This window comes from Haliaeetus albicilla, chromosome 3 (genome assembly GCF_947461875.1).
Source record: "Haliaeetus albicilla chromosome 3, bHalAlb1.1, whole genome shotgun sequence".
Taxonomy (NCBI): Eukaryota; Metazoa; Chordata; class Aves; order Accipitriformes; family Accipitridae; genus Haliaeetus; species Haliaeetus albicilla.
Window position 1 is genome coordinate 63,288,418 of NC_091485.1, and position 18,165 is coordinate 63,306,582.

General features: G+C 38.8%; 1 protein-coding gene across 8 annotated transcripts in view; it reads left to right on the plus strand.

The window, feature by feature from the left end:
• The window catches only part of COL14A1 (collagen type XIV alpha 1 chain), a 126,106-nt gene that overhangs the window by 94,012 nt on the left and 13,929 nt on the right, over nucleotides 1-18,165 (plus strand). For all 8 annotated transcript variants that reach the window (XR_011324122.1, XM_069779969.1, XM_069779970.1 and 5 more), the window contains 8 exons: nucleotides 2,095-2,148; nucleotides 2,550-2,645; nucleotides 3,890-3,943; nucleotides 5,171-5,224; nucleotides 13,597-13,650; nucleotides 14,583-14,654; nucleotides 16,607-16,642; nucleotides 17,072-17,138. Coding sequence is in view for 7 of the 8 variants with exons in the window: in XM_069779969.1 (XP_069636070.1) it covers nucleotides 2,095-2,148; nucleotides 2,550-2,645; nucleotides 3,890-3,943; nucleotides 5,171-5,224; nucleotides 13,597-13,650; nucleotides 14,583-14,654; nucleotides 16,607-16,642; nucleotides 17,072-17,138 (487 nt within the window). In the remaining variant the exon portion in view is untranslated. The remainder of the gene's footprint in view (nucleotides 1-2,094; nucleotides 2,149-2,549; nucleotides 2,646-3,889; nucleotides 3,944-5,170; nucleotides 5,225-13,596; nucleotides 13,651-14,582; nucleotides 14,655-16,606; nucleotides 16,643-17,071; nucleotides 17,139-18,165) is intronic.

The following is an 18,165-nucleotide window of genomic DNA, read 5'->3' on the forward strand; positions in this document are numbered from 1 at the left end:
AATGGGGGAGGCTCTTGTGATGTCTTCAACTTAAATCAATGGTTTTCTGGAACTTGTGCTTTTACCAAGCAAATGTTACTGGGTTTAAAACATGGATAAGTGTACCAAACTCAGTGTGAATCCAGAAGCATACAGTTTAATAGCTCATCATCAGGCTATTTTTAAATATATATCTTTACTTGGTAAAAAGTAATCTGTTTCTGAGAACAAAATGGGAGAAGACTGTGTGATTTTGTTTATGTTAAAAAGTTGCAGTTATTTTGCTGAGCATTTACATAGAAATTTTTAGTCTGAGAGAGAGGTAGGAGAAAGGCAGAGGCAGGAGAAAGGGCAGAGGGAAGCTACTGGGCTGGAATGCAGAGATGTGAGGACCCGGAATCTGGGAACTCGCAACTGGAACGCAGTTCTGTGGAGAGCGTGGGATGAGATTTTAGGGTCAGAGCTGATGGAATGGGTCTTGGCCAAAGAGCTGTGGGATGGAAGTGAGAAGACTGAAGGAACTGGGAAAAGGAGTAGAAAACTGCTCTGTGATCACACATATGAAGACTGTATCATGATACCTTCACTGAAGAGCAAGAGTACTCTGGTACTTCCAAACATTTCTGTTATTGGCATTCCTATTTAAAACCTCATAGATACTACATATGCATTTAATCTGATAAGCATGTTTTCTATTTTTACATCTGTCGTGGTTTAACCCCAGCTAGCAAATAAGCACCACGCAGCCACTTGCTCACTTGTTGAGATAAGAACAGTTAAATAGAACAGAAAAGAAGAAACTAATAATGATAACAATAATAAAATGACAATAATAATAATAATAATAATAGGATTGGAATATACAAGTGATGCACAATGCAATTGCTCACCTCCTGCCGACCAATGCCCAGTTAGTCCCCAAGCGGCAATCCCCCCACCCCCACTCCCCCCAGTTGATATACTGGGCATGACATCACATGATATGGAATATCCCTTTGGCCACTTTGGGTCAGCTGCCCTGGCTGTGTCCCGTCCCAGCTTCTTGTGCCCCTCCAGCCTTCTCGCTGGCTGGGCATGAGAAGCGAAAAGATCCTTGACTTTAGACTAAATATTACTTAGCAACAACTGAATATATCAGTGTGTAATCAACATTCTTCTCATACTGAACCCAAAACATAACACTATACCAGCTACTAGGAAGAAAATTAACTCTATCCCAGCCAAAATCAGGAGAACATCTTTAATGTAACTGCTGTTATTTTTATAAGTACTTGTTGTTATTATAGCCTCTAAAGAACATTATTCAGTTATGGAGCCTAGTTGTACAAAGTCCTTTCTGAGTACAAAGGAGGGCAGAATCCCTGTAAAGCTTGTATCCCAAGAAATTAAGCAATATACTTAGGTGGAGTAAGAGGGAAATTGATCTGAAAAAAGTGGAAAAAAAAAAATCTTTATTTGTGCTGTCCTAGAGGACAAAGTACATCCATCATGTAATGTGCAAAACATGTTCATGGCAGCCATTCATAGATATATGCAACTCCAGTGTCTCAGATGATGCTAATAAAGAAGGCAACAGTTGGTTAATAAAAGATTAACAGGTTTAGGCACCGCTGAAAAAAGCAAAAAGAAAAATGGGCAAAAGAGTATTTTACCTAAGACTAGCTCTAAATTAAACCTTGGTAAGTCTAGTAGATCCTGGAGTTGTCCTGGCTGAAAAATACTCCTGAGTCATTGGAAACTTAGCCTTTAACAAAGTGGTGATCTTGGGGAGACAGACAGATGTGCAGAAGGTTTCAGCAACTGGAGGGGAACTCGTGACCACATGTATACATTTCCATCCCTGTGGTAGCTTTCAGTGTTATTTTGATGCTTACGTGGTGTGCATTCTTGGCTCTAGAAAGTAGTCACATCTGTTTTTAAATCTGTTCCTGCGTATGGCCACGCTTAAGTATGTTCTCAGTTTAATTACTTTAGTGGAAGGATATGGACAGGATATTCACTGATTCTTAAACACTGATTCAGGAGCAAGAAAAAACTGTTTGGGCTTCTCTGGATTTCGGTTTTGTTTATTTGAAAGTTTTGGTTTTCAGCAAGTCCTGTGCTTGTGCTTCACAGGGTGGTCCAGGTGTCAGAGGTGCCAAAGGTCATCGTGGTGATCCAGGTCCAAAGGTATTTTGTACAGCATTTTACAGTTGACAGAGGCACAGGTTCTTGGTTTATCTCTGCTACATGTAGACCTTGAAATTAATTCCAGATTGTGTCTGATGTCGCCGAGGAAAAAGCATAGTGAAATGCCATTGGCGTTTGGTGTGTCTCTTTTCATAACAATTGCTTGTCCTGTTTGTTCCTTGATAAAAGATATAAAATTCAGACTGCTGCTGTCACAGCATAAATCTTCATTGTTTTGTATTTATAAAGAAACCAGGCAGTTTTAAATTGAACCCTAACTGCTCAATGAAATGTTAACCCATATTTCAGATGTTTTTGAGTCTATTGGTATTTAATTCTTCAAACAGAAGCTGCCTTTGTCCATATGATAAGAGTTTAACTTATGTCCTGTGCTACTTTAGGGACCAGATGGACCTCGAGGTGAAATTGGTGTTCCTGGACCACAAGGACCTCCAGGACCACAAGGACCCAGTGGACTTTCTATTCAAGGGCTTCCAGTGAGACTTATAAAATCAATAGGTTCTTTCCTGTGATGTGTTGAACAGCACATATCTTAGACTAGACTGAAATATCTTTTGATGTCCTGATCTGAATCTGAATTTCAACATTTGAGGTGAAATCACAGATTTGGGCTTGACCTATAGTGGATGTGGGTTCAGTGCCAACAGTCCTGTTGTATTTGGATCTGAACTCTTAGTTAGCTGGAAGGATTTGATCGCAAGTTGAATATGACCCAGGTATTAGCATCCAAGCCTGGAGACAAGTGAAAAAAATTGCAGTGGGGGTTGTAGCATGGCCCCAAGCCAAAATGTTAATGTTTTATCTTTTTCTGATTGTGGTATTGCTCATCGCAGATCCGTTCTAACTTGAAAGGTATACCCAAGCAAGAACACCATATTTGCTGCCAAAATTAAGCAATAGTATTCACTACACTTACAGAGTCTATCATCAGAGGAGATGATTAGGCCTGGAGTTTGCAATGCTGTTGTGAAATAAGTCTCAGAATTTCATCATAAAGATACATTGGTAGAATAATGAACCAGCAGTGCTAATCTTGTTTCATATACGTCTCTGGTAGATGGGTACACAGAAGCCTTGAAAGGTAGTAGATACATATCTTTTTCGGCTAGACTTTTTTTCAAAATTTACAACAGTATAATACACTTTCTTCTTTTTACCCAGTCTGTATGATAGTGCTGTACAATATAATGAAGTGATTTACCAGAACTGTATATTCTTGATGATGCTGTCATCAGAATAATACAGAATACATTAATTATAAGAATAGTTACTTGATAGAGAAATTGTGTTTCTGCATAAAATTTAATTAAGATTAGTTTGTTATCTAGAAAAGTAGATCTTTGTCATGTGTATGTACTGTAGAAACATGTCTAGTTTCCATAGAAATCCATTGGTTTCATCATTATAGGAAATACTGAGGGCTGAAGAGAAGCAGATTCCTTTGAGGAAAAAAGAAAATAACTACCTTTTTTGTAACATAACGGCTATAGTTTTGTCACGTTAATTCTGAAGTATTTTAAAATGAGTTTTATTTTCTATATTTGTAAATTCTTCATTTACAGTTTTGCAAATAGAGTCTGTAGGTTTGCTTTCAGCAGGAAAAATAGTCTGTTTTCTTATTGGTTGCTTGGTTGTTTTTTTTTAAAGAAGCTGAAAGGAATATTAAAAATAGGAAAGTAACCATATATTTGGTTTACTATGTGTGATTCTTAATTTGCAGGGGCCACCAGGTGAAAAGGGAGAGAAGGGAGATCTTGGTTTTCCTGGTCTGCAGGTATTCCCTTAGTTATTGTTTAACCTGTCACTTATTAAGTTTGAATGTTGAATTGACATCATTGTGATTTTAGGGCGCATATTCAAAACTGCTGAGAAGTGTGTCATTAGGGTGAATCTGAATGGAGGTTTAGAATCAGGAGGAATCTAGGGTATGCTGGTGTGCAGTGACCAAATCATTCAGGGCCTGCAGAACCAGTTACTTTCTTGACCTTGTTTAACACTGAAATTGGGTCTCCATAGACTCAAAAACTATCCACTCTTAGATTTCTGCTTACACAGTGGATAATTAGCATCTGCTTGTTTTCACTTTAAACCCATTAAATTCCTCCTGGAATTATCTAGGAGGACAGATCAGGCACTTAATCTTTTTGATGCCATCTTTCACAAGATCAGCATCTTAAAAAGCTGTAGTATTCAGTGAATCTTACTCAGTTTGGTGTCTGGTATTTAGTCTGGAGATTGCATTCCAATTTATTGCTGCTTTTCAGGATCATTTGCTCTTCCCTTTTTAGATGCTCCTCTTCTGCTGATTATGTCCCTCCAGTATGTGTTGGGTGTTACCAGGTTCCCCCCTCTTGTTCATATATACTAGGGATAGTAAACTCATACAGTCTTTCCTCATACATCAGTTTTGTTAGCCTTCTGGACCACTGCAGTAATGGTCCCAGACTGCTGCTCTGCAGCCTTCGTGAGCCAGAGTGACATTTCATATGAACAGTGGGAAACTGCTGGATGTAACTTGTAGTCCTGCTCAGATAGGTATTTCCCCTTTGATATTGTTGCACTGACTTCCAAGCATTATGGTAACAGACTTCATTTTAGCAGTGAGAGAGAGAAATAGCAGTTGTATTTTTAGGTTAAGGTACTGATCTTGTGCAGTGGAGTTACACTGATGTGACACTGGAATGATGTAGGAAATCAAGCTCTTTTTGGTTTAGTGGCAGAGGAAGCCTGACTTGATGGAATTATCAGTGTTCTTAACAGAGGATTGTGGTGAGGTGGTATGAAGCCTGTGCATTTTAACAGTGTGTGTTTAACCATCTCTCATTTCACAGAAATACTTTCTTTACTGAATCTTTTTTATGGCCGCACCCATTATTGACCTCCCTAGTTGATTTATCCAAAACATTTATCCAGAAGCATGTCATACAGTTTCACGGGAAAGTGATTTAGTTGGATTCTGTTAATTTGATCTCATCATTTGCCCTCCCTTCATAATGCTTAGGGTGTCCCAGGAGCATCAGGTTCACCTGGAAGAGATGGAGCTCAAGGTCAAAGGGTAAGGTAAAATGAACATGTTTTGCATTTGTTTTAAGAGTTTCCATTCCGTAATGGGTATGTTTCCCAGCATGGTTGATTTATTATAGTTTATGTCACTTGTATTCTATCATTTCTGGAGACCTATATCTCTGTGCCAATCAGCAGAGAGGTCGAAGATAGGGTAGGGTATCCTTCCATCTGCTAGATCCGGGTTGAGAAATACTAGACAAGTAATGGGGAGCCATGCACTATGTTTGTGTTTAATGCATTTGATAGGGGTAGATATCACTTGTGTCCAGCACTGCCAATTAGTCTGTTTGCTTATACATTTAAAATTAGGTGGTAGTTAAATGGTATATAATTAGCATGCAATCCAATGCAGTGATCTAAATTTGCTTTCTAGCTAGTTAATTAATAACAGAGACAACTACAAGGGGATTTAATATTGAATGTAAAACAATACCTGTAGAAACTGGTGACATAAGGAGAAGGTATAGAATAATATCAAAATTTAGTCAACCTTATTCTGCTTCTGGTAGAACAAATGAAGATACTTACAGTCTGTCTAGGAATCAGTAAAAAAATTTTCATATTCATGTGTGCAGTTAAACCTATAAGTCCTCCTCCCTGTCTCCTTGGGGGAGACTTTTGTTTCATTATTAGTCAGGCACTGGAAAGTTATTGTTAGCATAATACTAGGTTACTGTCTACAGCAGAAGTTTATTAAATATGACTTTTCAGTTTCATTTGAACAAGATTTACATATTCATGATCCTTTTTTGGATATTTTAATGTAACTTGAACTTCAGAGAAATCTGGACCTTGTTATAAAAAAACATCCCTATAGCGAAATGTGTATTTGAGCTCAGTATTATGAATATAAATATTGGCATATATTTATGTATAGAAGTTTCCACTGAAGTTACTGGAGAATCTGGGCAATGCATACATGTTTTTTTCTCTAAAATCAAGAAAAGAAAGTAATTTTATTAAGATAAAGACTTACACAACATTATCATCAGATGAATAGCCTTCTAATTTTCAATTAAGTTGTAGTGAAATAAGAAGGTAAATATATTCCTTTTCCTACTTTATAATACTGTGATGCTTTCTTCTGTATGGAAGCTCATTTTTGCATGTTTTTAAAGACGTCTTTTTGACTGCATTGGAATTTTTCCCTTTAAATTCCCCAAGCTTTGTGTCACCTGTTCATCTTCAGGTTAATAAAGACCTGGAGCCTGATGGACGTTTGGATTTTTCCTACTCTGCTGTCTAATCTTGGTCATAGTTAGGCTGAGGTGACTTGGTGCTAGATGCTGTACATGTGAGTGTGCTTCCTCTTTCAGCATTCCTGGTCATGAGGGACACTGAGCATCCTGCAATTCAAGGAGAAGAGAACTCTGTGTTTTACTTTATTCTGTACTTAACTTTATATTTAGTAGTGAATGCCCTCAGTCATGTCTTGATGTCAGCCAGCAGTTCAGAAATGGTCTAGTTTTCCCACATGTGGAAGTCAGCAGGTTGTTGCAGAGAGATGGTATTTCTGAGAAAAGCTGGCAGGAAGATTAGTGCAGCAAAGGCTTTTGATACAGCCTGGAAAGATCATGCATTGCTTATTCTGTAGAAGACCCCAGTGTTGTCTATAATAAGGTAGGGCAATTACACAAATTGCCGTTTTTTATAGGTATGGTAATAATTGTTCACGTGTTCACTTTCTTCTGGTATTAATCAAAGGAGCTGGATAAATAACCTAGATCTCATAAAGTTAGGTCTGTTAGCCTGATATTGTCTCTGTACGACCCTTATGCAATATTGTCCGGCAGTAATTATTTCTATGGCAACAAATAATTCTGTTATACTAATTTTATGGTGTTGTAACTCATTTGATTCCTGTGAAGTTATGACAACATAAAATTGCTTTTAATGGGTAAAGATTCAAACCAATGATTTCACCGCAGTCTCTTTGAAGGCCCAGTGCTTGAGAAAGGCATAATTCTAAAGGGCATAACTACAGCAACAGCAAAGGGGAACTGGAAAATTCCTGAGAAGTAAATTGCCTTTTTGTATAATGTTCCCTTTGTTGGGCTTCCTCCTGTTAGCCAAGATGCCAAACTGTTTTGCAGCTATTACACTACTAGAACTGAGATTTTCTATGTTATTCTTAGCTTAGCTATCATTTCCTCTTTAGTATTTATTGTTCATTGAAATATTTTAATTATAGTGGTACCGGTGCTGTAAAGTACTTAAACAGATGGCTAAATCACACTGATTTTAATGGGAGGTAAACATGGGACTGATACTTATTGGGAGATCTGTGAGAGCTTTGCTGAACTGGGGATAATGTGATATTAGACCCAAGAAGTCCTGGAATGGAGGTTTTTCCTTCCAGTTGCTGGTAGTTGGAATCACTTAACTTTTACAGTTCTTTTTCCTTCCTTTTTGTTTTGATTTCTAGTGTTCATTATTTCTGTTTTTATTTTTTAAATCAGTTGAGAAAAGGTCTTTTTTTTCCTCTTAATGTTTTAATTCAACAATTAATCTATAAAGGTTCTTTTTATATTTCTGAACTTCTTTTTAGTCCCTAGTTTATTTGTTTTTCTTGGTTTTTAGAACCTCATTAAGAGATAGACCATCTCTGCTGCCAGTTGTGTGAATTCATGCAAAGATCATTTTCGTAATGAAATACCCTCCCTATGAAAAAGAGTGCAATGTAATAAAAATACCGTGGGAAGGTTGAATCAGAGTAAAAAATGTGTTCTCTGATAATAACGCAAACTTTCTGAATATGCGTGATAATATTTTATACCTGTCTGGTAACTGGTTTAAATGTACATCTCAGACTCCACACGAGGAACAGTCCCCTCCCCTCTCATCAGCTTCCAGTTATAAACGAGTGTCATAAAAGATTTTGTAAAATACAAAATGCTTTCTTTTTATTTCATGGCTGGGGCTGTGGTTGTTTGGTGTCCTCTCTTGCTGTGTTTTTATATTTGTAGCTGGCAGTATAGAGAGGTTTTACTAAAGAGAACAGAATCTGTTTCTCCACCAACTCTCCCAAGCGTATCATGTTGAAAGATATAGCTTGAACTGCACATAAGAGAGAATCCAAACTGACATCATGTTTCTGGTGACTATGTAGACAGTAATTAGACTCTCTTGTGCTTATACTCTTTCAGCCAAGAGTATAAAGTTTGGAAGGAGACTGGGACTGACCCTTGTTGAGATGTGTAGGTAGAGGGAGGAAAAGTTTTTCCTTTCCCATATGTCCATGGCTACAAACCAAGGTCAGGTCAAAATTGCAATCCCTGTTATTTCTTGCAAAGTGCAGGCCACCCAAGAGGACAGTTCTACACAGCTGTGACAAGAGAATCCTAGTATATCATCCTGAGTGGCAAGCATGCTCTGCTTGATGACACAATGTAGGGAGGGATCTCCATCATTCTGAATCCCAAGTTTGTATCTCCTGTGCCTGTGACGTTGTCACTGCTCACTGTCACTGGGTTTGCCCAGGGCTGTCTTCTCCTGGCCAAGCTTCTGCCTGGTAAAGCGGCATCGTTCTTATTTAGCAGGTAAAAAGTTCTGGAGGAAGCTGTGTTGGATGTGCTTCTCTATATGTCTGCTAAGGGTGGCACCACAGAGTTGAAATGTCAAATGATTGATTTCTCTTGCTCAGCTGCTGCAGCTAGATTGGAGTCCAGAAGCGTTGACCTTCCTTTCCCTGCTTGAAGACACTGGTCTGCAGTAAGATATCCCTAAATGATAAAGAGGATGATTCAGTCTCTTAAACATTTCTTCAGCTCCTAATGGCTCCTGTTCAACTTACTCTCAGAGCAGGAGGGCAAAAAGACCAGCTGTGAAACACAAAGCCTGTGTCTAGACTAGTAAATTAGATATTGCCCCAACATGGTTTTGAGCATTGGTTAGTGACCTACGCAGTCTAATGCTTATCATTCCCCTTGGCAGTGTTGGACTGGGCCAATTACAACTCTTCCAGCACATTGTTCAGTGGATAGCATAGATCAGAAGCCATTTCCAGTAGGCAGTTTAAATGCACACTGTTTTAGTGGGTTATATAGAATCATAGAACTAAGGTTAGAAGGGACCTTCAGAGGTCATCTAGTCTAACACTCTTCTCAAAACAGGTCTGATCAGTTCAGGTTGCTCAGGTCCATATTAAGTCAAGCCTTGAACACCTCCAAGTATGAAGATTCCACAATCTCTCTGGGCAATCCAGGATAGTATTTATTTGACCACTTTCATTGTAGCATTTTTTTCCTAATGTCTAATCATAATTTCCCCCGTTTCCACTTTTGTCTGTTGCCTCTTGTCCCATCGCTGTCCCTCTCTGTGAAGAGTGGTTACACCTCTTTTTCCTCTCGTTAGGTAGTTTAGACAGCAATAAGCTTGCCAAGCAGAGCAAACCCACTTCTTTCAACCTCTTTTCCTATGTCCTGTGCTCCAACCCCTGACCAGCTTGATGGCCCTCCACTGGACCTGCTCCAGTACATCAGTCTTTCTTGTACTGGGGATACCAAAACTGGACACAGCACTCCAGAGGTAGTCTTAAAAGCACTCAATAGAGGCAAAGGAGCACTTCCTGAACCTGCCTCTACAGCCAGACTGTGGATGTCTGCCTTTGCTGCAGGGCCATGCTGATGACTCATGTTCAACCTGTTGTCCCCTAGAAATCCTGTGTTTTCTTCCACAAAGCCACAGAAATGCAGTTATGCATGTATAAGCTGTGTCACATCTTTTTCTCTAAGGACTTGTTTAATTTACAAGCAAAGGCATAGTCAAAGGGGACAAAGAAACACAAGGAAAGGAGTATTATCTTCCAGACGTTAATCTTAATAGCACACTGCAAGGACTGGAGGAGAAATATGACTGATTAAGAAAAGATATGCAAGAAATATATTTTATAAGAACATAAAAGAATTAATAGTAAAATAATTTCAGACTATCAGCTTGTAGATGGCACTGGTAGTTTCACAAAGAAGAGAGGAAATGCTAAGTCAGCATTATTGTGTGTTAAGACAGAACTAGCCTATTTTGATTAAATAAAGGCTGTGTGTTCTGAACAAAGTTTCAAACTACCCCCCCCCCCTTCTGCTCTTTTTCTGGGTTAGCTTTAATTTAAAATAGCTCACGTTGGTGCAAAATCTTTTGCAAGCTACATCTCAGATTAATACACTGAGATAGTGTTTAGTAGTATTTCTCTGATGGTCACGGTGGTTTATCTTGAAATGAGGAACGTTTGTTTTTTAATTTTCATCAGAAAAAGAAAAATTAAGGATGAAGCAGTCATGGGTCCCAGGCTGCAGGATTATTTTAGACACATTTAAAGGTAGCGCATGAAAATCCTTCAAGCCTGGGCTCAGTAGCTTCAGTTGAGGTTTTGCCACTGTCTAGTCCTACTTCAAAACTGACCTCTCCACAAATACCCCAAACAAATTCCAGGCTACCAAAAGCTAAAGAGTTTCTAGTGAAGTCAGCAGCAGTCTCCACTGACTTCAGCAGACTTCAGATTTTACTGGGATTTAGGTGGTGCCTACATTCTGTAATGCCATTTGTATTCTGGCAAATAAAACCCCTTATAAAAAATTCTGTCATAGCTACACTGTTTCTCCGTAACTGTTTTTCATGCCATTAGCAAAATATGCCCCGATTTAAGTTAACCTTCCAAAATAATATACATCTTGATTCTAGACTGCCCTACATCTGAGGTCACACATCAAAATATGTCCCATCCTGCTCTTGAACATACAGCTTCAAGGAGGAGATTCAGTGGCTGTGTACAGAGTCACTCCTATCCTGGATGTGACTGCATCAGAGAGAAAGTGCTGTTGTGCTATGTAATTCCCCCAGTCATTCTGGAGATGGATAAGCAAAGATGAGACTTCAATAAATGGGAGCGTAAATAACATCTTTAAGGCTTCAGTAGTCTGAATACAACTTCATGAATTCTCACAGTGCTCTATTTTCTTCTACATTACACAGACCAAAAATAATGGGAGAAAGAGCCAGAAGAAATACGTTCCTAGTTCTCCTGCCAAATTCGTGGTACCTACTAATCCCCTCTGCTTACTACTCACAACTTCAGAATGAGTATCAGATCCATTCTGGCCATCAGATGGTCTGAGTAACATCATCTTCAAACCCTGTTGGCAGCACAAACAAGTATCTTTGGTCTTCTACCTGCACGAGAGAATAGGTATTGCCATGCTCCTTCTTGAACCCAACCTCTCTTGGACTTCATTTATAAATAGCAATTTTCACATCTAACAAATACAGTAGGAGGCAATTTTTTGTGGACAAGTGATATAGACACAGTGCCAAGAGAAAATGAATCCTAGGAGAATAGACAGGAGATGATTCTTGAGCAGCCAAGAGCAAGAATACTGCTCAGAAGAAAGAAAGAGTGAAACATATTCAAAGAAAATGTAGTAGTTCTGATCATACTGTTAGTTCTACTGTTTGACTTGGACGGGACAAGGGAGGGACATACCACGTTATTTTTCTTTAGAAGCTTGTGTGAATCCACACGAGATCGTAGAAGTCAGTGGAAAGCTCTCCGTTTCCCTCCTAGTTAAATTAAGTCCTTTAGAGGGTCCAACCAGTTTTCATCCTGCTTTAGGACTGATCAAAAATAAATGCAGATTTTAAATCTTTTCTTTGAAAAGTGAAACATACTTGTAAATATGAAGGTATCAGTCTTCCTGAAGGTCTTACTGTTAAAAAACAAGTCTAGTTTGCATTATCCTTTAGGGACTTCCATGTTATTATGAAACTGTGAATAGCTATCATTGAATTTTTCAAAACACTGTTCATAACTAAAGGCTTCTTCCAGAGAATATCAGAAACCCTATTTTATAATTTTTAATGCATTTCAAAGTTTCTTATATCATTCTGTTTCCTCTAGAAAAACCAATTTTGAAGACTGAACACACTTTCTGTTGCAAATTTACTTAATTGAGCCCGGCTTGCAATCTTTTCTCTGTATATGTCTTAAAACTACTGTGATAGAGACACTACTAGTATCTTTATTTCAATGCCACTTAAATGCTGTTACATTTGCTTTAGTTCTTACTGTGATAGGGGAGCTGCTTTGGTCCTTGAAGCTTCAGGAACCATCTGGCTACACTGTGAAATAGGAAAGTATTTCCTTATCAAGACTAAGGATGCATAGATGACACAATATGAGTTGACTACGTGGCTTATTTTATCATCAAAACACCCTTCTGGTGGAATTTTAAAAAAATCCTTTCCAGGTACATGGTAGATAATATTCCTCAACCAGTTTTTTTATGCCATATGATAGCAGGTTTGAATCATAGTTTCCAGATTATGTAAAAGATAAAACTAGTATTTCATGCTATGTTCATCACTGAAACTCTGTCAGAAATAAAATTTCAGAAAAAAAGTACAAAACAAAAAAGTTATGAATTGTTTTTCTGAAGCTCTATGAGATACTGAGGCCTAGAATGTTCTTTACTCTGTGCGTCAGCATAAACACTTTCAAACCCTTTCTTTCCTTCTGCTCTCACCTCCATATTCTGGTCTTGAGCCAGAGATAAGATCATATTTCTCCTTTTTAGGCTGTGTAGTAATTAAAGAATTGACTTATCACCAGGCTGGTCAGAAACTTATGCTTTATAGCATGTGGATACAAAATGTGCATATTGATTAATTTGCAAGAGTACTTTGTTAACTAGTGTATTTTCTTCTACATCTGGTCTGTCTTTTTTCTATGATTTGCTTGCTTTCCAGTTCCAAGTTATCTTTAGTTTTTGGCTCTCATTTCTGGAAGCTCTGAAGCACGTTCGTAATGTAAACCACATGAGCATTCCTGCTGCTTCCTGAATCAGGACCTCGGTGATAGCTAGTACATATGTACAGTATTGCTGGGCAGAGAGATAGACTCTCAGTTGCCATCTTTCAGCACTTAATCAGTGGGACTGTGAGTAGTTGCAACCAGTGAGAACAGATGTAGAAGTGTAACCCATCTTGTGGTGGTGAAGTCTTGACAGCAAATGCTCTCATTTATCTCACTACAGCAGTGTTATAATTGAAATTCACTCAGAGGTGAAAATTGCCAGTACAAAGAGTTTTGCATTGCTGCTTCTTACTTCAGATGCATTGTGAGACTAGTTGGATTTTTTTTTTTTTTTTTTTTTTTTTTTTAAATATCAGCTATGCTATAGTTCCATTTCAGAAGTAAACTCTGCCCAGGGCAAATAAGGGAATTTTCTTCTAAGAAACCACTACCACCAGTTATTAATTTAAAAAAAAAAAAAAGGAAAAAAAAAGGAAAAAATCTTCTAGATGAAGTGGAACAGATTCATGAAGTACATATGAAAAACCAATAAAATTGCATATATTTCTCTTTTATAGGGCCTTCCTGGCAAAGATGGACCCACAGGCCCACAAGGACCTCCTGGACCAACGGTGAGTATTGCCCATGGAATTCATTACTGTAAAAATCTGCAGGATTTTGGGGGATTGTAGATCACTGTTATCTAGGCGTCAGTGGATAGACCAAGGCCAAGGGTTCTCCCTGGAAGTTAAAATTCTAATGACCACAGGGGTTGGCAAAGAGCTGCTTGTTCAGTGTAATTTCTTTCTACTTTTACTTAGCTCAAGAAAAAATGTCTCCTGTGGGAAGGGGGGACAGTTGTTCCATCAATAGATTGACAGCTTGTTCTTAGTCAAGTAACTGCATTATATAAAGGGAATTGGTGCTCCTAACATCTGAAATAACTTTCTTTTCGTAAGAAATTCCAATTAGTTTTGTTAGCTGAAGTGAACTACCAAGTTTTGCTTGGCTTGGAGGCTGGAGATGAGTGCAGGTATTCAAATGCTCTCATAGAGTAATGAAGAAAAATGGCAGAGGCTGTATTCAGCCTTCAAAGCAAGACATATGTTGCCTCCAGAATCGGTCTCATCCTTCTCAGCTAGGGCAGTCAGGCAAAATTAATGCCGCCTTGATAGATCTAAGAAGTTAGGTGAACCTGCTGATGGTGTTGAGTATTCTCCAAGCAATCCTGCTCTTTTTACAAAGAATGTTCTGAGTCATCCCTCCTAAACATGGTAGTAATGTCACAAGATTTAGTCTTGCAGTTCAGCAATCCGCACCTGTTTCTGAAAGCAACACAAGTCCATTTTTCTCAAGTGCTTTTCTCAGCTTGTGCTTTCAGTGCTCTTTTTCCTGCAACATGTACTTTTTAGTCCTCTCTCCCAGCATCTCCAGTCTTTGACTGGCAGAACTGTCTGTGTACTGTCTGCTTTGTGCACTTCTCCATCACACAGTTATTTCTCTCATCAGGATTCATGGATTTTGATTGTCATCACCACTGTTTTCTTTCTCTTTTTCCATGTAGGGCATACCTGGTGCTCCAGGTGTTCCAGGTGTTACTGGAAGCCAGGGGCCACAAGGTGATGTTGGAGCTCCTGTGAGTAAAATTAATTAATATTGCTATATTTGCTGTTGTGCATTAGTTGATTTCTCATCCTGGCTTCACTGTTTTACAGAACTCCTCAATATTTATAGCTTATGATCTGTTTGCAATTAGTGGCTAGAGCAAAACATCATATTGGTCTTTCTTTGTTCATTCTTCATAATTAAATTTATTTGTTGATCTTACATACGATGTTTGGAATATAGGGATTACAGAGTCAAAACACAAGATTAAAACACAGAACTTAAAAACGTAACAGTACGTGAATTTGTAGTCTGTGTGTAATTACCTTCTCCTTTTTTTTCCTTTGCACTTCAAGCAACTCTTGGGCAATTAAAGTATGCCATTTATTAACCTGAATATTTCCAAAATATTGTTCTGATTTTCAGACTATGAAAATATTGCATGAATAAAAAACTGGCTTTTGTGGTTACTCTGGGTTTACATCAGGACAACTGACTAATGATCAGGGCTGTTCTAGAATGTTGTTATAAATTTGACCATTAGTTTCATTGAGTGGGAAATTACACCCTGTATACCTAAAATTAGTATAGAAACCTGTAATACTAAGTTTTTCTTTCAGATATTATTTTCTTTGTTATTAAAAAACCCAGTTTAACTAGGAGAAAGCAATACAACTATAAAATGAGTGTGTAAATTACATAAAAGAAGATTTACAGTGGACCTCTTTTTCTCTGTAACAGTTCAGATAATATTGTGTATTCACATTTTAACATTTGACCACTTGGTTAATTATAAAGCCTGCTCAGTTTTTTTCCATATGTTACAGTGAATGTTCAATTTAATTTTTAAAGACATCAGAATGGGACAGTGTGTATTTCTGACTCAATTTGTAGAACAGAATTTACTTTTTTTTCAAAATCCAATTTGCTTTGGAGATTTAGTCCAATGCAAGCATTTTTATTTGGTTGAGTGGAAATGAAATGACTGATAATATATAAGCAAAGATAATAACCTAATGCCTAGTTCTGCATAGTTTCTAAGTGGAATCATGAAATCTACTAAGGAGATTTGATGAGCTATGGAACTTATTACTATCAATGTATAATATGCTGACTATTCAGTTCCTGTCCAAACACATGTTCCAGATATTGAACTGAATTTCCTAGAGTGTAGATGTTCCTGTGAGTCATGTAAGACTCACTCTTCTGTGAATGTTTAGACTCTAGTAGTTCTGAAAAAAACAGCTGGGTGGGTGAAAAATTATTGAGCTTCAATAACTGTCTTTCCTAAAAGGTAGAGTAATAGAAAAGACCTAGAAATAATCTTGAAGTCTTTGTAGGAGTTTCTTCTTTCCCAGGATAGAATAAGCTGTGCTTTAACCATGCATCAGTCAGCTGGTTATCTCTTCATGCAGACCTTTCCTCGCTTCAGGAGTTCCTGAGAGATGTGTAGCCTACCCCAAAACCCTCCATTGGTGAAGTTGTAACTGCCCTAGACAACTTGTTCCAATCCATAATGAACCCTACCATCATTAAAGTATTATATTATCTTTAATGTCATACTTAATTTTCTGTGCAGTTTAATCCTGTTGCTGACTCTGTTCATAGCGGATGCAGAGTCCTGGTGCAGAAAATGCTACAAATTTCAGACTGATATTTTGTCTCCCATCAGCCCTCTCTTCCTTATAGTCAGTGATAATTAGACCCATTTCAGCCATGCTGCCATATTAAACAAGAGAATTCAGTACATGACAAACCCCAGAGAAAGTCATTGTTGCCATGTAATTGCCAAAGGTGAACATTTTGTTGAGTACTGAAATGGAAAAAGTATATTCGTTATTGTCGCAGAACCTCCTGAAACCTTGTTCCTTGTTTATTTTTTTCTCCTTTTACTGTGGTGCTGCAAGGGAGACAATGTTTAGGTGTTAAAAATTTTGAGTGAGAACAAAATGAGAATTAATTTTGTATTGAATCTTTTCATAGGGTCCTCCTGGAGCTAAGGGTGAAAGGGGTGAGCGGGTAAGTCTATGTTCACGTTAGCTACCATTTTTTTCCTGCCTGGCCTTCTGTCTCATAAAAAGCTTTATCCAACAGCTTATGTTTCTCTATGTTTACAGGCACAATAGTTCTCTCTGTGCAATCAAGCAAACTTTTCTTCTTTTCCAGACATTGTCTTGTAGATAGCTACATTAATGTTTTGAAGGTGAGAAGTGTGTGTCATTAAGCATGTCCCCAAATCTCACCTTAAGGTTGTCTTCTCAGACCTCTGTTTGCTGGCTAAAACCAGAAATGGGAACCATGTCAATCCCAAAACTTCTTTGGCTTTTTTTCTCATCTCTGAGGATATAATCTCTCAGGGAAAATAAATGTCTTCCATTGTTTTAAGTGTTTTCAAGACAGAAATGATGCAAAAAATTGTGTTATGACACTGCTGATGTTATTATGCAGGGTGATCTCCAGTCCCAAGCAATGGTGCGTGCTGTTGCTCGTCAAGTGTGTGAACAACTCATCCAGGGTAAGTACATCAATAGTTCATATGCTTCTATCTCTAGAATGGATCTTTTCCTGCCACAATTACTTAAAATATGATGCTTTTCAAAGCATCCAAGGGGATCTGTTTGTTTCAGGCTAGACAGTCAGGATTTATGTTCCAACTAGATTTATGTTCAATTAGGTTTATGTCCAACTAGAGTTGATTAGCATAAAGCATTGCTGTGGTTTAAGCTTAGTCAGTAACAAAGCACCACGAAGCCGCTCGCTCACTCCTCCCCCTCCAGCCCTGGTGGGATGAGGAGAAAATATAAAGAAAAGCTCATGGGTTGAGACAAGGACAGGGAGGGATCACTCACCACTTATGGTCACAGGCAAAAGACAGGCTCAACTTGGGGAAGAAACAAAATCAATTTAATTTACTGCAGATCAAATCAAAACAAGGATAATGAGAAGCAGAACCAAACCTTAGAACACCTTCCCCCACCCCTCCCTGCTTCCCGGGCACAGCTTCACTCCTGGATTCTCTACCTACCCCCCCACAGTGGTGCAGGGGGATGGGGAATGGAGGTTGGGGTCAGTTCATCACATGTTGTCTCTGCCGCTCCTTCCTCCTCAGGGGGAGGACTCCTCACTCTTCCCCTGCTCCAGCGTGGGGTCCCTCCCACGGGAGACAGTCCTCCATGAACTTCTCCAACGTGAGTCCTTCCCACGGGCTGCAGTTCTTCATGAACTGCTCCGGTGTGGGTCCCTTCTGCGGGCTGCAGTCCTTCAGGCACAGGCTGCTCCAGTGCGAGCTTTCTCATGGAGTCATGGCCATCCTCAGGGGCATCCAACTGCTCCGGCGTGGGGTCCTCCCCAGGCTGCAGGTGGGCATCCAGTCCACCGTGGACCTCCATGGGCTGCAGGGGGACAGCCTGTTGTCTCACCATGGGCTGCAGGGGCATCTGCTCCTCAGGCACCCCCCCCCCCCTTCTTCACTGACCTCAGTATCTGCATAGGTGTTTCTCTCACATTCCAATCTCCTCCCCTGCTGCAGGTTTCCCCTTCTT